This window comes from Dicentrarchus labrax, unplaced genomic scaffold, assembly GCF_905237075.1.
Source record: "Dicentrarchus labrax unplaced genomic scaffold, dlabrax2021, whole genome shotgun sequence".
NCBI classification, from domain to species: Eukaryota; Metazoa; Chordata; class Actinopteri; family Moronidae; genus Dicentrarchus; species Dicentrarchus labrax.
Window position 1 is genome coordinate 17,652,027 of NW_026136706.1, and position 24,803 is coordinate 17,676,829.

Here is a 24,803-nt window from a genome sequence, read left to right on the forward strand (position 1 = left end):
AGGCAAATGCTTCAAACACTATAAACAACTTCAGATCTCCTTACACTGAACGTTCAGAACAGGAAGGGCAGAACGTGTGGGTGAAGACTCACAATAAAGACTGACCTCTGGTTGACTTCAGTCCTGACTCACATCATCAAAGTATGCCATGAGTTGTCACAAGAGGTGATTGTATTTGTCTGTTTGTAATTGAATATGTTGTACAAAATACTAAAAGGTAATAAAAGTTGGATGGAAAGTGTTAGCATTCCCTTTCCCCAGGATGATGGTTGATGTACAAAGAATGGCTTCTTGGCAAAAGGGTGAGAATTTTACTCAGTGTAAAGCATTAAGTTCAACCTTGTGACATCCAGGAATTCAATTGCATTGTTTGTTTATGCTATACACTTAGCACCAGGAAGTAACAATATTCAAACGTGTTCCTGTAGTTCACACCTCTCCCTAATTTCCTCACAGGCTCCCATTGGCTACATACAAAGAAAGCATGTCCTCCTATAAGATTGTTGCTGATTTAGTTTGAACACCTGGATGTTGTTGCTATTCAATATTCTGTTTTCTGTATTCAGAATCAGAATCAGAATCAGAAATACTTTAATAATCCCAGGGGGAAATGATTTAAACTCATGCTAAATATTCCATTACAAGTATTCAGGTTTTCAGGAACACAGCTGTGCTATGTCAGGACATCTTTAAAATGATTCATTTGTATTGATACTTTAAACATAAATCACTCGTATTGACCACATAATCTGAGTGTTGGCAGTTGGGCAGTTGTAGATGGTAATAATAATAATAATAATAATACAGGAGCGCCATCTAGAGACACAAACTAACTGTACACTGTACAATCTGTGATCTGACTAAAGGAGTTATAACCAAAACCTCAGTTGAGAGTGTATCATTGTCAGAACCAATACATTTGACATTGTTATTCAAAACTATAGGAATGCAGAACAGGACTAAACACTGGACAGTATGTTACAGGAACAAGAAGATTCATTATGTGAGGATAGTGCTGTACTAATGTGATGCATAATATGCAGTATTTCACTCAAATTAGAAATAATAAAAACATAAAAAAACATTTTGACTTGTCTTAGAAGGACAGATAGCCAGTACAATATCAGGACCCTTAGTAATTATTAGGTCATTATTAATTATTTATGTTATTAATTACTAATTACACAGTCTCTTCTTGCTATGACATGTTTGTCATGAAAATAGTTATAGGAATCCAGACTAAACTAAATGTTTTCTCTTTTCAAGGTGCAGAAAGAGAAAAAATAGGGAGATTTCTGGTAAAAAATAAACAAATAGATGTCATACTATAACTGTATTTGGTGACTACAGAAATTATAAAATGTGCAGAGTCAAAACAACTGAACTGGACTTCCAGACTTATAATCTACAAAATTATTCTTATTAACTCCTGAAATAAGTTTGTTATGACCTTGTTTTGGCCACTGATACTATGGGTGGATAAAAAAAAAAAAAAACTTGGTCAGTCACAGTACCTGCACACACATGGTAAACCCACACATGTGATTTGAATTATTCCTGTTAAGACCAGCAGATTTAGTGGCATCTAGTAGTGAAGTTGCAGATTGCAACTAACTCAACACATTTAAGGTTCTGTTGCATTAAATGTAGCAGAGCATCTCCTGTTTGACCTCGGTTTGACAGAGCCTTAATTAGAATAATTGGTAACGCAACTGGTTTTTATCCTACTATTTAATCTGAAAATGGCTGCTATGAAATCTCAATCTCCTGGACGTAGCTTTATTACACATGTATACTTCTTATTAGTACTGTATGTTTAAAAATATATAGGATTATATTGGAATGTGGAATATCCTTACTCAAGTACTATACTTAAGTACAATTTGGAGACACTTCTACTTTACTTGAATATTTCATTTTTGTGCTACTTTATAGCCTATTCCACTACATTTCAAAGGAAAATATTGTTCTTTTTTCTCTACTACATTTACTTTACATATAAAACATATAATCAGGTTATGTGATACAATGCTTTACTTTAGATGAATCTATGCAACAGTGTATAAATAGTAAATAGAGTTAGTTTCACTGGGCAACTACAACAGTAAAAAGCTGCTCAGACACCAATGCATCAGTAATAATAGTCCAATAGATATAATGTATAATAGTGTAACACTGAAATATGTCATTGTGTTCTTTAATTAGTGCTTGGAGCGGTAAACTATATTTTGCTGCTGATATTTGAGTGAGTTACATTTTTTGTTGTTTCTGGCGGCCCATGTGGACAAAAGCGGTAGTGTTTTGTATTGGTACATTATCCGGTATTGGTGGGGGTTTTTATTTAGCAGCACAGGTGCTTTTCATGCTATGACATGTAGAAATATCTGCCTAATTTCATTGTATGTATTTAAAGTTATTGTATGTTGTATAATACGTCACACAATAATCCCTTAATTACCTATATCGAAACAAAACTAGACGATATCAAAACATTAATTTTTTTTTATTATTTGCAGTAACAAAATAAACAAATAAAATTCTGGCTAAGGTTGTTTTGTCATAGACTGCGTGGTTGCATTATTGTTAAATATCTGGCAGTGAGGTGATAGGTTTGTAAACACTGTACATCCTGGACTATACCAAAGCCTGAGGGCAGTGAGTTCACAGTCATGTGTACATTTGCGTTTAAAAGCTGCTCGGAAGAACTGGTTTATTTTCGCTCTGGGCGAGAATTTAGTCTAATTTCTTTTTCTCGTGTGCTGACTTTTCGACTTCGGTTTTAAAGAGCAAACATCTCCTTTACCGTATGAAATATTCCCGCCCCACCCCCCTCTCTCTATCAGAAAGTGAAGCGTCCGGCTGCGTCCGGCTGCGTCCAGCTCTGATTCAGCAGAGTTTGAGGATCCCGCCCCGTTGTGACTGTAACCCTCTGGGGATGATTAGTGACACTCACTCCTCCTCTGGACAAACAAAAGGGGTTTGCTACTTGTTTCCTCTGAAGCAATGATAGCGTGAATTGTGCACCATGAGGACCGGGCTGTCGCCTCTCCGAGTCGGACCACTTTGAAGCGACTGTGCTCCGGCGCGTCTCGAGCTCGTTTCTCAGCTGGTGAGTCACTGATGCACCTGATGGCTAGCTTATCTTGTTTATGCTTTTAGCTGTTTGCTCTGATGCTTATATGCTGTCTCTTTACAGCAGTAGTATCACACTTGCTGATTTATTATATTAACGTTACTTAAAGGTTACGTTTTTTTTTTTTTTTTTAGCTAGCTAAGTTATATTTAACGCTACGAATTTCCCCCTTGTTCGGTTTTAGTAGCTAATGACGAAAATGTGTTTCAGCTAGCTGTGCACAAACATATTAGACTAACGTTAGCCCACCTGGTTCTTAGTCTTGGAGGCAGTGATATCATAATCCAGTGTGTGATCTGAGGTCGTGCAGTTATATAATATACTCAGCAGTAGGCTCGACTGATGCTACAGTATACTCACAGGCCAAAAGCTGCAGCAGACAGCTGTCATTTGGCCACAGTTTAGTTATTTTCCTCTGCAATTTGACAGCTAAACACAGTGAGATTACAGCCTGTGGTGGTGGTGGTGTCAGTCAGGTGACACAGACCATCAGTGCAGCTTGTTGTGTGCCATAGTGCGTGTGTCCACCCTCAAAGCACACACACACACACACACTCCTCACATTAGCCTGTAGAAATGAATGCTTTTATCGCACTTGCTGGTTTGCTGATACATACAATGAGGAAGTGAGAATGCACTTTTAGTTCTGCTTGGCCTGCGCAATTTGATTATCTAGCTGTCACCTGTGATTAAACTGTTTTTTAGGATCCTCATTTGCTTGAAGGTTGCACACAAATAAGTTTTCTGTTTGCAGGAAGAATTATGGGCCATCTAAGGAGCAAACATCTGAAGTGGATCTGTGTAGAATAGCAACACCTAGATTGTGTGTATATATATATATACACATATATATATATATATATATGTAGCGTTTAATCCACTGGTAACAGGGTTGTAGCCAGGATTTTCCAAATACTGCAGTCACGGGTCCTGCATGTGGCTTTTAGGGATTAGAAGTGTTTTGATGTCATTAGTCTGTTTTCGTTAAATATGACTAACCAGTTGGAATATTTCACTCATTTATAACAACGCTGACATGGTTTTAACAGGGTTTTCTTTTCTTATCTCAGCTCTTTTTTTTTTTAATTTGTGTTGTAGTTGTTTAAAGTTGTTACTGATACAAATGTCCTGTGAAGTTCACCATGTGAAATGTGTTATAATGTTATATTTGCTGTTATTGTAACAACCAGCTGCACAATTACCTGTTAGGTACATTTGTTGGATCAGAATTAATTGTGGCGATAGTATGAAAGCGTAATCAGTTCATGGAAGGACTCTGGAGATGAGAGAGTTATCGCTCCTGTTTTCTCCACAAGAAATAAACCTCTACTACTGTCTCATTGCCGTGGGTTGAGATCTGGGTTAGCCTTTTTTCCTTTATTATCGCACTGAAGATCAGCTGTTGGCAGTATGATGCTTCCCCTAATACCAGTTATTATTTTCATTGTAGATTAACCTTAACAAATTCATTGATTTGACATTTATTTATTACTTGCTACATATGTAAAATGTCACAAAAAAATCAATTCACTAGAGTGATGTCTCCATATCGTTATTATTTTGATTGAGCAACGGAAAAAACCACAGTATTTGAAGATGGAAGATATTAGTACATCAGCAACAATTTTCACATTTTTAAAACATAAACCAGCAAATGTTGGGTGTAATTTAATTCCCATTGATTATTTGTCTGTCAATAGGCTGACAATACAAAGCCGCCCTTAGCACGTGTTGTTGGGTTTGTCCATGATGGTAAAGCCCCTCTCAGCTCAGGCACAGGGAGTCCAGATGTCTGTGCTCCTCTAATCCTGCCCTCCTACTCCCCCACCCGACTTTCTGTTTAGCTTCGTTCAAATACACTACATGCACACAGACACACACACACTCACACACACCACTGCCTATGCCATGTGCTTGAAAGCAGAAAGTTACTTTTCTCTTTCTGTCGTATATTTAGCAGTGGTGACCTTCTGAGTGTTGGGTTTTTTGCCTCTGTGGCCTATAATAAGATTTTCTTTAAAAAAAAAAGCTCTACAGACCTTTTTAACATCTTTCAGCTCACTTTACTGATTGGTTCAGTCTCATCACTCTGATTAACCTCGTTTCAAGCCCCACAGCAGGCAGTTATTTTCAGTGATAAAAGCTGAACAATACCTGCCTAGTACCAAACAGCAGACAGACAAAGTTAGCATATGTCAGTGAACGTAGTGGCGCTTTTAGTTGCCACTACGTTGTGTTTGTGCCCAGTCTATGACTTGTTTTTCTCTGGAAGTGCATGCAGGGCCACACAGTTTGTGTTAGAAAGACTCCTCCCTCTTCAGACTGAGAGACAGGTCAATAAGACAAACCCTGACCAGTCATGAATGAGGACATTTGTCTCCACAGCCTCGCAGCTTGTGTATATCAGTGAACAGCGCTAATTGGCTAATTTTATTTGCCATAAACAAGCCTCAGAGTCAGAGGGATATAAAGCAGGTTGCAGACAGACAGAGACTATCCTGTAACTGATTGCTCTTGTGAGTGTGATAAACGTACTGCCTCTTTCTCTTACAAACTCTTGTTTGTCTCATCTCTTGTCCAGAAATATTGTGCTGAACATGCTGGTATCAGACTGATGTATCATGGATCCTGAGGAGTTAGAACTGCAGAATGACTACCGTTACCGTAGCTATGCGGCGGTCATTGAGAAGGCGCTGCGAAACTTTGAGTCTTCAAGTGAATGGGCAGATCTCATCTCCTGCCTGGGCAAGCTTAATAAGGTATGATTTTACAGTGGTTTTAATGCCATATAAATACTGCTGTTCTACTGTGATATATTTATCTAAATATCTCAACATCCTAAGTCATTCAGTGTCATGATGATCTGTGATCTGTTGTCTTATGTAGTCTTTTCTTTTCTGGTGTCTGCATTTTGCGGGTTTCAACTTCTCAGCTGCTTTGTGTGTTTCAGTTCTCAGTACTTATGAGGAAGTTCTTGTTTCTTAGTGAGACTCTCTCTCTCTTTTACAACCATACTCCTCAAGTCTTCTGGCCATTTATTTTAGGCAATAAATGTGCCACTCGCAGAGCAGATATTTACTTTGGAGTGTCTGTGTGTTGATTCACACAGAATGGAATCCTTAAAGCACACAGGGAACATGAGACCAAGAACATTTTCATCTGTTAAACATGAAACTGTGCTATGACAATATGCACAGTGTTTTTCCTTTCTTCTGTCTTTTTCTTTCAGGCCCTGCAGAGTAACCTTCGCTACTCGCTACTGCCCAAAAGGCTGATCATAGGGAAGCGTCTCGCCCAGTGCCTGCACCCAGCTCTGCCGAGCGGAGTACACCTCAAGGCTCTGGAGACCTACGAGGTCATTTTCAAGATCATTGGAACAAAATGGTTGGCCAAGGATCTGTTTATTTACAGGTGATGAAACTGGCAGAAATTTTTTACTGCTTTAAGGAGAGTGCTGGCCAGATTACGTGTGCAGCTTTTTAATGATTAAACTTGTGGGTGTGTGTCTCTTACTGGTTTCCAGTTCAGGATTGTTCCCGCTGTTGGGCCACGCAGCCATGGCAGTGAAGCCTGTGTTGCTGACACTTTACGAGCGCTACTATCTCCCACTGCAGAAGGCTCTGCTGCCCAGTCTTCAGGCCTTCATAACAGGACTACTTCCAGGCCTGGAGGAGGGACTGGGGGTTTACGACAGGTAAAGACTGTGTTTGTCAGGAGAAAGAAAGAAATGATCTCAAACTGTGTTTTTATTTGTGTTTTTTAATTTTAAGAAGAAGGCTGATAATATTCTATATTTTCTAGTCGTCATCAAATTATGAAAAAGACTAAAACCAACAAGCGAGTTGCTCCTGCTAACAAGCATTGTCTGTGTAGACGAAGCCTGATATAGTTAATTCCTCTGAGCAATAGAGCTCCAGCGTCCAAAAACTATTAAAAACACATCAGTGAGCCACACTATTGCACTGGATGACATGTTCCTTCATTATGGTTAACATGAACACTGTAGTGAGTTGGAAGCAAATGAGATACATATTCCTAAATTATTAGAATCAGATCATTAATATCATGTATAAAATATAATTTATATTGTTTATAATATATTATGATTGTGTATTCTTGCCAGATTAGCTTGTGAAAAAATAGAACCAATGGCGAATCACTGCCGATCATGAGCCGCTGTGCACTCTGTCTGAAAACCTAAGGAAGTGGACAATGCTTCCTGGCACTTCTGCCTCCAAACAGCTCTCAATGTGCAGATAGACATGAGAGAGAGTGCACATATAAAGCACTCTGATAAAAGCACTCAGTAAAGTGATTCAAAGAAAAATATAGAGACAATTCTATCAAAGACAAATCAAGAGACATTTAATATTTACATTATAGACACTATCGCTGACCATACACAGTCCAGTCATATACAAGGTTTTGACCTGGTGTTGTTTTCAAATAAAGTATACATTACATTGACTCATTACAGAAGGAACAGATGGGTTTGGGGCTGAGAGCCACAGATAGGGTCTGAAGTGGGAAAGCATTAAGAGATGGTTTTTTTTTTTATAACAATATAATCCTTATCTATTCATAATCCGTCAAACTTTCACTGTTTATGTATGTTTGTATTCAGGAGGCTACACTTGGTATCAAAGAGTAAATTAGGAAGTGCTAAACCAAAAATTCCAGTGTAACAGCAGCAAAGTGGATAGAGAAAAAACAGTATAAATTAAGAGCAAGAGTAGGGAAATAATAAAAACACTGTACAAGAGAAAAAACTGTAAGAATCCACAACAACAGATAACACAGATAACACAAAATAGTAGCAGCAGTTGCACATGGGCAATAGATTGCACAGTAATTATTGCTTATTATTATTATTATTATTATTATTATTATTATTGATGCCGAGATGGGGGGGGTGTTACTGGGAGCAGTGCTGGTTGTTAAACAGTCTGACAGCAGCAGGAAGGAAAGACCTATGATATCTCTCCTTAACACATTTGTGGTGAAGGAGTCTGTCAGGGCTGAACATGAGTTTGGATTTACAACTTTGACCCCTTAGGATTGTACACTGCCTAAATAGTACTTTTATACTGAAACACCGTACAGTTCTGATCAGGATTGATTGGTATCACCAACCATAAGGTCAGCCTGACACTCTGGAGTATAGATTTATAAGTGGATGTATTCATGAACCTCATGTCAATGGGTTTTTATCCATTTTGTCCAGGACTGATGCACTACTGCTCAAGTTGTCACTGCTGGTGGGTCAGCAGGTCTTCTATGGTGCCCTGTGGGGCACTATGCTCATCAGCCCCATGGTGCGACTACCCGCCTCCGTCTTTATAGTCACACATTTTGACCGCAGTGAGTCCCTGCGCGAGCAAACACACATGCTAGGCTACGATCACCAACTGGTGGTGAGTTTCTGTGTTTGTCTGTTGTATGTATATACTGCACACATATGGTATGAAGCACATTTAATAATGAAGATCTACACTTATAAAGATATTTTTGTATTGTTGTACAGTCTCCTCCATCACTATCTTTTGTCATCTGTCTGAACATAAGAGCTTCTTGGTTTCTGTTTGTCTTCAGGTAAAGTCAGTTTGTCTTTCTCTGCAAGATTCAAATGTCCTGGTGCAGAGGAATATGCTTGAAATCCTGCTCTACTTTTTCCCCTTTGCTGAATGCATGGTAGGTACATTTCTAATCACCGTCACTTCCTGTCTTTCTGGACAACATCTTTGAGGTGTTTCTCCTTTTCTATTCCTGAAATCACTCAATCAACATCACTAGATTTAGGTTATTTAGGAAACAAAAACAGGAATTACAGAATTGTTGCATCCTCTGATGGCTATCACTGCTATTGTTAGCTATCTAATATTTTCTTTTGTTTATTCTGAGCAACCACTGTTGAATATTGTGTATTACTTTTGTGAGTTACCTCCAATACTACTTCTCTACCATTTCCATTGAACACAGGGACTGTACTGTCATTACACTCCCATGCTTTCTTGTTGTTCCTCAACCAACTGTTGCTATGCGTGTTGTTGGTTTAGGACCCAGCGGAGGCCAGTATTGCCATGAGTGTCAAAGACATGACCACAGTGGTGTCTGCAGCCTCGCTTACACTCCTCCGCAGAGACATGTCTCTCAACAGACGCCTCTACGCATGGCTTCTAGGTGCTGGTCATTTAATTACACTTCAGTAATGAATTACCAACTTCTATGTTTCTCAGTTAACTCAGTATTGTTTGCCTCTCTCTATGTGTTTTCAGGGACTAACATAAAAGGAGGAATGGTGGCACCACACCCCACCCTCTCCACTACTACAGAGGAACATACATCCTACTATTTTAACACCTACTCTAGAGATTACCTTGTGCAGGTGTGTTAGCACTCACATATTAGCACACAAACACACCACAAAGCCTAAAAAAGAGAGTATAACCTGTTTTGTCAGTGTTGTTAAAGAGTTTGACATTTTGGGAAATATGCTTATTCACTTTCTTGCCTAAAGTTAGGTAAGAAAATCAATACCACTCATGTCTGTATGGTGATTAGTAATGTGGTTATAGAGGGGGTTATGTATCAGACTATTTCTTGGCTGAGAGCAGTAACTTGTCTGTTATCACAGTGAGGTTCCAGGCAACCTGCAGAGATTCCAGAAAGTGACTGCGCCGGCCAAGTATTCCCATAATAACTAACATATTTCCCAAAATGTCTTAACTAAACTAAACTAAGAAAATATGTGCAGTAAACAATTCCTTAAAGATAATTCCTAATTTACATGTCACATCTTGGTCAGGTGTGTTTGAACACTACCAATGTATCTTTGCCACCTGTGTTTCTTATTCTTATGTGTTTGTTTCTTTCATTTCAGGCTCTGATTAACATCCTCAAACAGAAGGGTGTGGAGAATGACCGGGAGAAGGTGATTGAATACCTCCGGCCTTTTCGCATCATCATCAGTCTGCTGGATAAACCGGAGATAGGTAGGCAGCACTGAGCATTACAGTACACAAATACATAAATATGCTGAATTACTTGATCCACCACTCTTGTTGTCAATATGTCAGCTTTACTCTAAGCCTGTTTAACTGTCATAATGACAATGCTCCTGCACAGGTCCAGTGGTGTTGAGCAGCGTGTTGTTGGAGGTGGTCCGAGCCTTCAACAACTACTGTCGAGAGATGCTGGGGGAGGAAATGATCACTAGCTCAGGGCTCTCGGGCAACCAGCTAGCCAGGTGAGAGTGATAGATGATTGGACAGATGCAAGGATGTTCATTGCTGAATACATATTTAACTGAACATGTAACAAAATTGCAAATGACAACCACAAACAAATTATGCTTTTCTTATGTTTTCTTCTTAACAGTAAGATAAAAGAGAATAAGAATGCATCAGAGATTATAAAGACGGTGAACATGCTCGTGAGCTCCATGAACAGTGAATACCTGTGGGAGTACATGACCCGACGCTTGTGCACGTCTCTCAGGTATGGTGGGCATGAGGGTAAACCTAATTACCTGTCAGGTGTTGACTACACAGTATATGATGCAAACTTTAAAAAATGCGAGATTATAGGAAGAGGCATTTACATAGAATGCAGTATTAGAGCAGTATCAACTGTCAAGGATCACCATTTTTATTTCTGTCTTTGCTGTAGTGACAAAGATGATCCACCAATGCCTCCTCAGCAGGACCGCTGTCATCCTCCTCCTTCTGTGACGGAGATGTCCAATCTTATAATTTTTCTGCTTGACGTTCTTCCTCTGGTAAATAACTTGCGCACTTGCACGCATCTGTTCCCTCCCTTGTGAAACAAAATTGATGCCGTGAAACTTACACTGGAAGGGGGGTCTTTTTTAGACCCAGAACAAATACTAGAAAGGCAAACTGGTGTTATTTTGACAAAATAAACAAAAATTGATCTTTTTTGCACACCTGGTATTCACTCAGGTTAGGTTCAAACAAATATTGATTATTACTCAGCATGAGTTGACTCAAGTCTAACTAACACAAACACCTAAAGAAATTTCTGTATGCAAACAGTGTGTTTTACATGTATTTTTCCACACAGGAGCTCCATGCTGACATCCAATCACAGTTCCTCCCTGAGATGCTGAGCACCATGCTTTGCACTCTGCGCAGCCATATGGACACTGTTAGCCTGGAAGATGTCACACAGGGTCTACGTGCTTGCTTCAAGGTCCTGAGTAAGATCCAGATGCCTGTAGCTGATATGGATTCGGAGGCAGGGGAACACACAGAGAACATGGAGTTACAATCACCAGAGGAGGAAAGCAAAAAGACTCAGGTTAGGCATTTTGCCGCTAAATCCTACACACTGGTCCTTCAAATGATATTTCTGATGTTTAACTGTGCCTGATATTATTAATTATACTCTATCTAGGATATAGAAATCGAGGGAAAAAAAGATGGTGGTGTTAGTCAGGTTAATGGTCACCATGGAGATGAAGAGCTGAACCGAGAAAGAGGAGATGAGGCAGAAGCTGCAGATGGTGTTTACCCGACACTCAGGTCTGAAGACAGTGGACTGGGCATCAGCGCCTCACCATCAGAGCAACATCTCCCACCAGGGATGGGGTTGCAGGCCGAAGGAAATGGAATTTGCAAAGAAGGCGAGGGAGTGTGGAGGAAGGGAGGCAGTGTAGACACCATGAGCCAGTGTCTGCAGGACATCCTGGCGTTCATAACCACTAGGTAAACTACTCAGACATGAAATTAGCTGTAACCTACATGGACCTCTTTTTTTTTTTAACTGTGATTTCTAAATATTTGGCCTCCTTGTCTGTTTCAGATACCTGCTAGTGCAGGTGGAGGATGTCAGGGGACAGGAGGAAGCACCCCAGCCTGAGCTAACGGTTGCTTTGGTGGAACAGAAGTCTTTGATGTCGAATAAAGGGGGACAGGAAATTAAAGACAAACTGACTGAACTGTTCACTCCTAAGCTTAAAGCCCGGCCTACGTCTGACGCCCAGCTCTCAGCAGCCCCCATAGAGAAGAAAAAGGAGCGTGGGCATTTAGGACTGGACTGGGCAGCTGGCTACATGCCCCGGGGCAAGGCAGAGATCTCTGAGGCATGTCGACAGGCCTTCACCGCCACCTGCCACCTGCTGCTGGAGTGCACCACCTTCCCTGTCTACCTAAGTGAAGAGGAGACTCTGGCTCTTCACAACGACATGTTTGGTCACACAGGTCAGCACACAAATGGATTGTAATCTTCTAACAACACTGTGACCACCTTCTCAGTTACATAGAGTACTCTAGCACTTATATATTAAACATAATTAAAACGTTTTGTTTTCCATAGGCAGTGACATGGACAGCCTGCCAGTGTGGTTGAGGTCCTTGATGACACTGTGCTGCCTGTCCAGAGACTACAACATCCAGCACACTGCAGTGGCCTCCCTGCTGGAACTCATCAACCACTCCCAGTCCCTAGCACTGGTCATCCAGGACAAGCACAGCCGCTATCAGACATGCGAGTCCAACCCTCTGAGTGGGCAGCTGCAGATGGTCACCGTGCCACCCATCTATCCTGCTCTGCTTCGTGCCATAGAGGAGCACACAGATTTCTTTCAGGTGAGGTTATAGAATCGAAAAATGTAACTTAAAGCGATAATATGAATTTGGTATTTTAAGATTTTCTTTTATTTGGTGTGACCCAGAGGCTGTCCCAGGTACTGTGGAGCCAGCTGGACACAGAGCGGAGAGAGCAGCACATTTCCTGTGTGGAACTCTTTTACAGGCTTCACTGTTTGGCTCCATCAGCGTCCATCTGTGAGGACATAATCTGCCAGGCGCTATTGCACAAAGACAAGGTGAGTATACCTTAACACATGCTGAACCACAATTTGTTCACACATTTTAATTTCTCAGAGCATCTTCTAAATGTGTCAGTTTAATTAGGACACACAAACGGACCTACTACGAAATGTGACAAGTTGAGTAAAAAAAGCCAATGGTTTGTCTTGTGTTTGTCTTCCCCAGGCTGGTAGGCTGGAAGCACTACACCGCTTCACAGTTCTATGGCATCTGACGCGGGAGATCCAGAGCAATAGGACCATGTCTCTCAATCGCTCTTTTGACCGGTAAGTACATAGTGGAAAAGCAGTGCAGACTTCAGGCAAATGGAGTGTATTGTCTTTTTATTTTTGTCTATATTTATCTTTATCCCTGTGTCTTTGTGTAATTCTTGAATACTGTATATTCTGTCTAAGTAGTGATTTTATATGTCTTGCATCCTCAACATACTGTGTGTGTCAGGCTCTTCTGATACCTGAACCTGTCATACAAGGAGGCATTAGTGCACTTTATGCAAATATCCAACATTGAGCGCAGTGAAACCTGCAGAAGTTGAAAACAGCAAAAAGTCCCATTGAGTATGTGAACGTGCTAAATCTCATCTCGAAATCAAAAAAAAAAAATTAGACCAGACATGCCAATTTTGGAAAATGACAACTATGCATTATGTAAACTCTTTAAGGTAACAGTGCTACCTTCAGGCTAAAATTGTGTTTCCCCACTGGTGGCAAGAAATTAAGGATAGGAAATGTGTCTCTTCTTTATGTTTTCCAGTTTGTATTAACATTACATTGCATTCAGGCAGCTTCAGACTGGGAACCCTGAACCCCATCAAGCTTTCTATTGACACGTGTGTTTCTCTCTCAGGTCTCTGTGTGTTGTGGTGGACAGTCTCAGTTGTACAGATGGTTCCATAAGTGCAGCGGCTCAGCGCTGGCTGGTCAGGGCTCTTTCCCTCAATGACGTTATTCGGATCCTGGAGCCTATTCTGTTGTTGCTGCTTTACCCCTCCACTCAGCGCTGCTCCATTCTGAGAGTCAAACAAAATCTCACTGTTGGTAAGTGCTGTTGTTGGTATACGTTGCATATGTTGTGCAAGTGAATACAATTTCAGTTGGATGAAAATCTTTGGTTCTTTGGTTCTTTAAGGTAACCTAAAGGTTCTAAGCAGCAGAAGTCGAAGCTCCACCAAAACGTCTGGGACGTCAGCGGATGCCATGGCAACAGAGGTCACCACATTAAATCTCATGAACATTGTGGACCGGGAATCCCTGTGGGCAGAGTTAGACAGTGGCACAGAGTTGGCTAAACTACCAGACACTTTAGTGATGTCTAGGAGTGAGAGTGATGAGACAGAAGAGGAAGAGGCTAGAGAGGAGGTGGAGGAGGAGGAGGCAGAGAGTGAACACACTGAGTCAGCTGACACAAGTGGTGCCCAGGCGTCCACTGAGAACTCCAGCTCAGGATCTGTCCCCTACCGCAGCATTGAGGAAGGAGGTGTGGTCAACGGCCTGCGGAGGGCAGAGTCCGAGCACACGCAGGCATCTGATTCACTGTCAAGTGAGGATGAGGAGGATTTAGAGCTGGAAGCCATGGCCAGGTCTCGTCTGCTAAAACAGGAACGTGAGAAGAGAGAAGCCATCGACTCTCTGTTCCGCCACGTGCTGCTCTATCCTGTGGCGGGCGGCTGGCGCCATCTGCTCCAAGGCTTGGCACTGCTAGATAGCCTGCTGAGGAGCAGTGCTGAGTGCCCTCTGGTGGATGCCCTCTCCTCCACCTCTCTGGACACAAGCTCTGCTGCACATTTAAATCTGGTCTCCAACCTCCTGCAGCGCCACCAACAGGCTCAGGATGGTCATGGCTTCTACGGCTGCCTGCTTTCCCCTTCCTCCTCCCCCTCTGTGCCCCCGTCCCTGCTCATTGAGCTGCTGGTGTCCTTGTGTCTTCGATTCCTGCGCTCTCATTACCCTTCCTATCTGAGCCTGGGTCCTCTTGACATGCAGGGAAACAGGGAGGTTCAGGTGAAAAGTGTGGAGGTTCTGACTCGGATTGTCAACCAGCTTGGCTGCATGGCACGGGGACAAGAGAGCAATGGGGCCAGTCTGGAGCCTGTCCGCAGACTCCTCTCAGGGTGTAAAGTGCAGCAATATGCTCTGCTTACACTTTCTGCGTCCATGTATGTCAGCCAGAGGGGAACGGACAAGGGGCCACCCAAATGTGTGGAGCTGCTGGATGAACAGGGAGGAGGCCTGTCAGAGGAGAGTCTGGTGAATCTTGGAGCAGGAGGGGGGCAGGAACAGTACCCCTTACAGATGGAATTACTGAAACTCCTCCAGGCTCTCATAGTCCTGGAGTACCACGTGGGGCCTGGTGGTGCTGTCTCAGCAGCTGGGTCCAGTGGGGCATCTGGCCAGCCCGGGGAGCCTCGGGAATCCCCAACGGCCAGCACCCCCCTGGCTCGTGAGTGGCAAACTGCAATTCTTTTCCAGCAGTCCATCAAGGCAGCTCAGTATGTCCCAAGCCACCCCATCACAGCCCAAGGAATGTTTGTGTCTGCCGCAGCCAGGGCTCTGCAGCCACAGTACGGCTATACCATGCACCCACACTGGGTGTCACTGCTGTGTTCCTCTCTGCCATACTTGGGTCGTTCGTTAGGCATCATTGTGGCTCCACTCATCAGTCAGATCTGCAAGAACTTGGACGAGCTGGTCAAGCTTTACGAGCATGAGGGAGGAAAGACAAATCAGAGGTAGGCTGAGTGGCACTGAATATGTAATCCCACTGTTACAATCTGACAACTTTAAGTTAGTCTTTTTTCATGTTTAGGGGTGCCAGCCAGGTCAACCAATAGTCAAACACACAAAGGGCCAATGACTAATACCCATATAAAAAAGTAAAGGCAAGCAAACCAACCAAAGGAAGAATATTTTCTACTTGACAAGCACCATTATAAAACAGTACAAAAACAAACTGCTTAGTTTGCCAATTTGTTAATTGAAGCAGATAATCAGTTTAAGTAGGTATGTATGCTAGTGCATATCATAGTAAATGTGCAAGAACCAGTTCAAGTAGCCAACTGATTATTTGCAAAAGAAGGAAAAGAAAACAATAGTCCCTAAATTGCAGATAAAGTTGTAGAATTCAGCCACTGATATTTTTTTATCTTTACTTCTAGAAGCTTATTTGATATATTCAAAAATACAGTGAGGACATTTTTAGGTTTTAAATAAAATTATTTATGTATGTTTCTGTTTTCAGCCTGAGTGGTAGGAGGGAAAACATTGCCCCTGACTACCCTCTGACTCTGCTTGAAGGCCTGACCACCATAACACACTATTGTCTACTGGACAACAAGAGGGTGAGGGATGAATCACACAAACACACACACAAACACACACACACACACACACACACACACACACACACACACACACACACACATACATACACAGATGTACTTCTTCTATCAATGATATGACATTTTCCTCTCTCTTTCTCTTCCTGTCAGTCCTTGGTTGCCTGTGATCCTGTGGATGTCCGTAACGCACGCAGCGCCGTGATCGAGGCACTACCGCACATGCTCAGTAGTATGGCATTGTTATGGGGGGTGGTCATGAGGGAAGAGTTTCAGAGGCGTGCATCTGACTCCGCTCAGAGCACCAGACACACTTCTACCTCTGTCTACTTTAAAAGCACCAAGGTGTGTGGTACACAAACATATATAATGACACATATCGTTATGCTGTTTGTGTTTGCTCCCATACTTTATCCTATTTATCCATGTGCATGTGTTATGGGGCGTTCTATTTGTCCACCGAACTCGATCTGCGAGTCGGTTTCCTGAGTTATGAACAGGAAGTTGCAAACAGAACGCCCCGAGGTCGTATATATGACCCGTCAAGTCGTCTGAACTCAGAGGACCCTGAATTCAGTTACCAAGATGGCTACTCCGAGCATCACACTAAGTAAACATTGTGGTTTTCTACTATTTTAAGCACTTTTGTCTTTGTTGTAACCAAATGAAGAAGTCGTACATATAGCACTGTATACTGTTACCTATAGGCATGTCGCTACAGTCTTATTATGTGTTAAATCCCGCCTAATTAGTTATTTTGTAGCTTGTGCAGCTGAAATTGGCTGGAGACGCTCCATGTTGCTATGACAACAATGCCAAGTCTTGAGCAGAAAGCAGAGCAGTAGCCTAACGTTAACGTTAATCAAAACGGAATATTCAGATATCAGTTATATGTAATGAACATGTGAAATCCCCAGTGGGTGCACCGTAAACGAGATAATCACTATAACCGTTACGAAACGTCCAAACAACTATTGCAACTAAGCTCGTCGTGTTGTGTGCCAAACAGAACGCAAAAACCCACAGTTATTCGTTTTCCAACACGGATGTGACATCCCTCTCGAGCTGCAAGTCACGATTACAAGACAAAACGAACAATCCGTTATTATGGAGAATTTCATCCATTCACGTTGTGTTCATGTTTAGATCTTACGGCAGCGGATAGTGGAGTTCCTGGTCCCTCTAACTGGGCAGTATGGGGTTCAACTCATGGCCTCACTTGGAGAAGTGTGGAGCAGAAGAAAGACTAAAAGGAGACATAAAAACAAAGTAAGAACTACAGTAAGTCTAGAAACAAACAAAGGACACAGTCACACCTATCTCACTGAAAGGCTTTACATTCATTACACTCCGTCTTCTTCAGGTTTTACCTGTGGCCAGTGAGTCTCGTCTAACCATTGTGGATCTGGTGAAATCCTTGAACACGTTGCCCACAGATACCATCCTACAACTAGTCAAGGAGGTGGTGAAAAAACCACATCAGATCAAAGGAGAACAGGTACACAAACATACATGCATGCAAGAAATGTGTATTCTGGAAGTTTCTGAAGCCAAATTTGCTAAATTTTTGTAGCATTTACTACTTTTCTGTAAATTAGAAGTCAAGCCTGGTCGATATCCCCATGCTACAGTTCAGCTACGCCTATATCCAGAGGTAAATAGGAACAACATACAACACCATTCCTAAGTTTAGGTTTAATAAGACGTTTATAATAATCTGTGTTTCTGTATTCAGTATTTCAGCTCAGGCTCTGCAAGAGAATGTTGCTCCTCTCCTCAGTCTGTTACGGGAGTCTGTTCAACTCAACCTGGCCCCACCTGGACACTTCTTACTGCTGGGGTCAGTTTTAACACATTCAGTACTTATTCTGCACTCTGATTGGTAGTAGTTGTACTTCTATATTACCAAATACCATTAGGCAGTGATTACATAGACTGTATCGGGGCATACAGACCAAACCAAAAAATAAAAAACCAGACCAGACAAACAGCCATAATGATCAAAATCCATGTTGTGACACTGATAACAAGTCTGCTTAATTTATTCAGATTGTTGGAAAATATAATATTCATTAACGATTTCTGTCTTGCAGAATTCTCAATGACTTCGTCAATAGGCTCCTTAATCTGGACAACAAGAAGGACAGCAGAGACCTGCAGGTATGATGTTGTATTGCTGTGATTGAGATACCGAGCAAGTGCGTGTGAGGTACTGTGGTGATATTGATGGCGATACTGTCGTGCAGGAGGTGACTCAGCGGATCCTCGAGGCAGTGGGTGGGATCGCAGGGTCATCTCTGGAGCAGACTAGTTGGCTCAGCCGCAGCCTTGAGGTCAAAGTTCAGCCACAGGTGTGCCCTGAGGCAGACGAGGCTGATGACGCAGACATGGATGGTGACCATTACGGTAACTTTACCTCACATGGTACATGCATGCATGACCTCATCTGCAATTTCTAACCACTGGTTGAGAAAATTAACCCAGGGGATCAATATAGCCCTCTGTCAGATTGGACTTAGTAGAGCTTACAGATCACTACTGTTGCCATGGAAACACTGATCTTTCCGTAGTTCACTTGAGGTTAGTAATCCATGGATGGGCACGACTTTTTTACTCTCTTTTGAAATTTGACCTAAAAGTAAAGATCTGCCCCCGTGTCCATGGAACCCAACTGCTCCAGGTACCACCTGGAAACAGCCTTAATAAGGGGTAACACTGGGAGAGGCACAGTGGGCAGCTTTAAGCTATAATATTATAAATAAGGAGAAGCTTTCAAATTTAAGTTTATTGTTATTCCATATACAGATGGGTGTCAGATTAAATGCAAACCCTGAATAACCGTGTGGAGAGACAATGTTGTCCAGAGCTTGATGGCAAGAGGAAAATAACTCATTTATTTTATTAAATTCAGTGTTCATTATTGGGGCTCGGATAGCAGGATCTGTATTCATAAAGAATACTTAAGTGACATCTGCATTTAGATCTAATGGAACAGTACGGATTGGGCACTTGACTGTCTGGGGCATTTTCCTGGCATAGTTTAGGGGTATTTATCTCCTTAGAGGGAAGGGTAACTTAAAATCAGATTAAAGTTATTCTGAGGAATCACTTTTTTTCTATGATGAAACATTTCTATCCTATTTATCACCTATCTGCATTTGCACTTGTTGCTCTTATTACAAGCATCACAAGTGAACTCACTCTACTTTTTCTCCTTGTCTCCCGATCAGAGTCAATGGCTCAAGCTAGCACTATGGTTTCGTCTTCAGCTCCCTCCATTTACAGCGTGCAAGCTCTTGTACTCCTGGCTGAGGTAGGACTTTTGAAGTATTATTCATGGTGAGAGAATGAATGGGTTAATCTTTGTGTCTTTCTATTGCCTAACACATTTTCTCACCGTGTAGATCTTGGCACCACTTCTGGACATGGTATACCGCAGTGATGAGAAGGAGAAAGCTGTTCCTCTCATTTCTCGACTCATGTACTATGTTTTCCCCTACCTGAAGAACCACAGGTAACTACTGTTGCAGGGCTGTTAATGCTAACAGCTTTGGTCTTAATACACTTCGTCTAACTTGGGCCTGCTCTACTCTAGTGCCTACAACATGCCCAGCTTTGAAGCGGGTGCTCAGCTGCTTAGCAGTCTAAGTGGGTATGCCTATACCAAAAGGGCCTGGAAGAAAGAGGTCTTTGAGCTCTTCATGGACCCCCTCTTCTTCACCATGGATGCCTCCTGTGCTTCCAGGTTAGTAGGTGTGTTTGTTGGATGGAAATGTATTTAAACACAATTATTCACCAACCTTCTACAACCAGGAACTTATATTGCTTATACAATATATACAGTGGATGGCATCATATTAAACCCCAACATACAGGACTACACCCAGAGGGATGATCTTTACTGGATATGGACTAGTCAAATGATTGTATGCCCTTACACTTTTACCCACTTCATGATGCCATTACGCAAGGAAAATTACTAGTTAGAGACATGAAAACATTGTCACTTGAACTGTCTACCACAGAGGACACCTGCCTTTCTTGTTTTTGGATACAGATAAAGGTGTTTTTGAGAGAGTAAACTCTATGTCCTTTGCTCATAATAACACTGTCTTTGTTACAGTGAACTTCTGAAGAAAGGGGGATCGGACCAAATAACATATAGTTCTTGGGAAAGAACATCTTCTCTGTTTCTCACTTGGAAAGAAACTGTTTATCACCAAACAGGTTTTGAACAGCCAAATGGCCTCAGTCCCGTGTAGATGGGGCCTTTTACATTTTTTATGAATTTCGTGGCCACCATAGTTCCTTCTACAGGGGGAGGGCATTGTAAATTACAGCGCTAGATGCTACTATTCCTATATCCTACGCACTGGACATTTAAGTTGCAGTGTGTATTTTGACCCCCAGAATGTACTCCAATACATGTCATTACTCAGTTCCAGACAGGTTGTTTGAGTCTTCAGGAGATGTCGGTCGGAAGTTGTTGTTAAGTGTGTGAGGTTTTAGTTTTTTTGAGAAGAACTTACAGAAGGATAAATGAATAATGCTAGATTACTGTATCGTATTACTGGATTAAGTTTAATAGGTTAATCCTGCAGATGTGTTTTATCAGGGTTTTTGACACACGCTTTTTTCTTACTTCACTCTCATCTTTGGTAAAACTTTCATATGACAATATAAAACCAAAGGTATTATTGTAAAGAGTGCATACCGTGTGTGTGTGTGTGTGTGTGTGTGTGTGTGTGTGTGTGTGTGTGTGTGTGTGTGTGTGTGTGTGTGTGTGTGTGTGTGTGTGTGTGTGTGTGTGTGTGTGTGTGTGTGTGTGTGTGTGTGTGTGTGTGTGTGTGTGTGTGTAATAAAACAGTGAAAGGAACAATTTCTCCAATAGGGGATTAATAAAGTATATATTTTCTAATGTTATTACATTAATGAATTGAAGATCGCCAGTGTCTAATGTCCTCTGCCTGACTCCACTGTGTTCTCTACAGTTGGAAATCCATTGTTGACCACCTCCTGACTCATGAGAAGACCATGTTTAAAGACCTCATGAGTGAGTACAGCCTTTAGGAAATGTGTGTGGTGCTGTAAAGATAACTGTATTCAAATGTGAGAAGAAATCTGTGGGATAAAATCATTTATTAAAAAAAAAGAACAGAGGTAAATCCCTTCAGGTTTTCAAAGATGAGCAGGTTGAGTTCAGGTTTCAAACCAGTGCAGTCCATATGTCATATGTATATTGCTGTATTTATTTGTGCTTTAGGCATGCAGAGTGGGTCCCTGAAACTGTTTGCTAATGTAGACCAGAAACCGATGCTGTTGAAGCGCCAGGCCTTTGCCATGTTCAGCGGAGAACTGGACCAGTATCATCTGTATCTGCCCCTCATCCAAGGTATGGTACTGGATATTTACATGGATCTTTATGTAACAGTGTTCAGTTTAATGGTAGAAGCAGACATTCATATTGACTTTGTTCACGTCACTCCTCCTTTCAGAGCGTCTCACTGAGGCTTTGCGTATGAACCCTAGCCCTGCTGTTTCAGCCCAGATGTTACTGATGTTTCGTGTTCTCCTGTTGCGGATTTCATCTCAGCACCTCACATCTCTTTGGCCAATCATGGTCACAGAGCTGGTAAGATCCCATCTGTTGAGATGCTGGCTTTACACACAGGCCCAATACTGTAAAACTACATCTACATCTACATCTACTTGTTTTTCAGATTCGCATATTTGTACGTCTAGAGAAAGCTCTGCAGGCAGATAAAGACGTCTCAAAGTGAGTTGCTTCTTTTATTCGCAAATTCAGATTTCATTGACACTCTATTGATGCAAATAAAATATTTTACCTTATTTTCTTGTCTTCTTGTGTGCCACCTAGATTGGCTAAAGTGGTGCGTGGAGCCCTTGACAAAAATGGACCAGTGAATTTCTCTCAGACAGAGTTGGACATGTACCTGTCAGCATGCAAGTTTTTGGACACGTCCCTGGCCTTTCCTCCAGAGAGGCTACCTCTCTTTCAGATGTAAGAACCCAATTCAAAAGTTGTGGTGTTGAATTATTTTGTCTGCATATTATTTCACCTTTCCTGTGTAACTATCTGTTCCCTGTGCAGGTATCGTTGGGCATTTGTCCCTGAGGTGGATGTGAACTGCTACAGTGGCCCAGAGACTGCGCTGATCGAAGGCGAGCAGGAATGCATACCCCATGTTGTCAGAGTACTGGAGGGGATACAGCAGCGATATGGGGTAATGTTTCTGTGTTTTCAAACAGTAAATTTCAGACTTGTAGATTGTTATTCCCATTTAAAAGTCTAGACTCCTAAATTGTCATTTTTATGAGATACTTAGAATTACTGTTAGTTATAATATGCCCATGGAAAATACTTGTTTTTGATCAGGAGACACCTTAAACTTCCTTTAAGTCAGTTTAATCACAAATTTAGTTTTCACTGAAAAAACTATTAAAATAATAATGATGATGATAATGATAATAATAAACAAACATGTTTTCTTAAACCATAAACAAGATTTGTAGGCAAGGGACATTTACCTTTATCAAAAGCACCACTTCTATGTTTCCAGCAAAATCTCAGTGGTGAAACTAATCTAATCATTTTTGCCTTCCTTATTTCCTTTGATAACTGACTGTATAGTGTGGAATAAGCACAATAATGCAATCGGAGGTGTCCAGATATAGAATATAAAGGACATTAGTAGTTTCCACAAAACAAAGCAGTGTGGCATTTTCCCCATGTCAATTGTTTTCTTATACTGGGACACTTGGTTATGAATAGTCACACCATTTTTGATGATAATGTCACATAATCTGGGTCAGTTTTGGCGCAGGAGGTTCAGGAAGCTGATGTGTTATTGTGAAAATGGCATCATTTTAATGAATATCCCAGTGTCAACGCTGATAAACTTCAGCTTAAACCGAACTTTGTTTATATTGTCTTACAAGCAATCATACAAAGTCCAAAATTCATATTCATTCAGGCTTTGTTTTGTGAAATGACCACATCTCCCTCTGATTATGATGTCCTGTCCTGTTATTCCAGACACTGAATGGGCTGAGTGAGGAATCTTCCACAGAGCCTTTGGAGTTCCCCCTCCTGACTCAGCGCTCCCTGTCCTCCATCACCCAGCTGTTGCCATTCCTTCGCACCCTTTGCTGTTCCTTCCAGGGCCCTCCCCCCTACAACCACCCTACGTCCCACTTCCCAGTAGCAAACTACCCAGCAGCTAGTTCAGAAACTGTCCTGAAGAAGCTGGAGTTCATCACTGAAGATGAGTTCCTGGACTCCATGGAGAGTTAGAACCCACACATGAAGCTTTCATAAACTAAGTCTTCTTCTCAAGCTTTCTGACCTGCAGCCATACGAGTGGGATGCATAAAAATAGGCACAACTGGTGATAATATTGTATCGTGAACTAGAAAAAAAGGAATGTTTTGAATTCTGTTTTTTAATGTCTTAACTGTCTCATCTCCACATGAATTTGTGTACCTCTGAGGTGCTCTCACACTGAATCTGTATAGGAAAAACAAAGGGACCTTTGTTGTAGTAATTTAAATGGGTTTTTTGGATATCTGATAAAACATAGAAGTATTCATTACAAATTCCCAATGACTGCTTTTGAGTATCATCTCAGCTGCAAAACATCTCCACATGTAGATTATGTCAGTGTCTACTCTTTTTGCTTTCTATGGTTTTAGGCAAAAACAATGTTATTATGTAAACCAACGTCAAATGATTAACTTATTGTTATTATTAAGCATGCAGCTTATAATAACAGTAGTTGCAGTAAATATTTTTTGTTTGACCTCAAATAGCAGATTCACTGTGAAGAACCTTATTAAGTATTGTTAATATGTTCTTTTAACTTCTTCATAACCTCTGGTTAACCATACTCTCTAATACGTGCATACATTATGTCTGTTTGACTGAGAATGTAGAAACTACAGTATCTGTCTGTAGAGGTACTTCCTCTTTTATTGTTATTGGATACATTATGGGACCTCACAAGCTTTTTGCTAAGATTTATGTTAAGAGTTTTATGAGTAAGTTACTGAACGTGATTTGTGTTTTGAAATATCATTGGGTGTACCTCGCTACAATACGTGCTTACCATTTGTGGTGTTTAAGGGAAATCAGCCTTTCTTTGTAGTTGTTCATGGATAGTTTTTACATCTGCCTGTTGTCTTTTTTTCCACAGTGCTGAATGCTTAAGTAATTTATTTTGGATGTTTAAAGGACCATGTCAAGTTTTGAATTAACAGAAAGACGACTCATTAAATTAAATATTATGTTAAAAAGTGTGTGTCTTCACTTTACAGCTTTAGTTGCTTGTTTTTCTGCCTTTGCATTGGGACTCAAAATGGTGTGTGTGTGGGTGTGTGTGTGTGTGTGGGTGTCTGTGTGTGTGCGTGTGTGTGTGTGTGTGTCTGTGTGTTTGTCTGTGTGCGTGTGTGTGCGTGCGTGTGTGTG

At 41.4% G+C, this 24,803-nt stretch overlaps 1 protein-coding gene across 4 annotated transcripts; it reads left to right on the forward strand.

Annotated features, from left to right (window-relative positions):
• The first annotated feature begins 2,863 nt into the window (after window positions 1-2,863).
• dop1b (DOP1 leucine zipper like protein B) lies at window positions 2,864-24,631 on the forward strand. 4 transcript variants are annotated; one of them, XM_051403870.1, is made up of 38 exons: window positions 2,864-3,109; window positions 5,715-5,892; window positions 6,363-6,544; window positions 6,657-6,827; window positions 8,358-8,547; window positions 8,726-8,824; window positions 9,190-9,313; window positions 9,409-9,518; window positions 10,014-10,125; window positions 10,259-10,379; window positions 10,511-10,630; window positions 10,802-10,910; window positions 11,216-11,452; window positions 11,549-11,859; window positions 11,957-12,354; window positions 12,470-12,741; window positions 12,828-12,980; window positions 13,150-13,250; window positions 13,831-14,021; window positions 14,113-15,712; window positions 16,222-16,321; window positions 16,472-16,663; window positions 17,465-17,599; window positions 17,682-17,816; window positions 17,917-17,972; window positions 18,054-18,158; window positions 18,412-18,478; window positions 18,565-18,724; window positions 19,549-19,631; window positions 19,723-19,832; window positions 19,914-20,063; window positions 21,310-21,371; window positions 21,621-21,710; window positions 21,814-21,950; window positions 22,039-22,094; window positions 22,197-22,340; window positions 22,431-22,563; window positions 23,376-24,631. In XM_051403870.1, the coding sequence occupies exons 2-38, from the start codon at window positions 5,755-5,757 to the stop codon at window positions 23,631-23,633; spliced, it is 6,912 nt and encodes a 2,303-aa protein (XP_051259830.1). In that variant the 5' UTR covers window positions 2,864-3,109; window positions 5,715-5,754; the 3' UTR covers window positions 23,634-24,631. The 4 variants fall into 4 exon arrangements, with proteins under 4 accessions (XP_051259830.1, XP_051259827.1, XP_051259826.1 ...); XM_051403867.1 differs by having other exon boundaries at window positions 17,920-17,972; window positions 21,582-21,710; XM_051403866.1 differs by having other exon boundaries at window positions 2,865-3,109; window positions 21,582-21,710.
• Window positions 24,632-24,803: the final 172 nt, after the last annotated feature.

Coding starts and splice junctions, on each gene's coding strand:
- dop1b (XM_051403866.1), top strand. CDS start 5,755: ATGGATCCTGAGGAGTTAGAACTGCAGAATGACTACCGTTACCGTAGC. Junction 11,453..11,548: donor AGGAAAGCAAAAAGACTCAG/GTTAGGCATTTT, acceptor TACTCTATCTAG/GATATAGAAATCGAGGGAAA. Junction 12,355..12,469: donor CGACATGTTTGGTCACACAG/GTCAGCACACAA, acceptor TGTTTTCCATAG/GCAGTGACATGGACAGCCTG.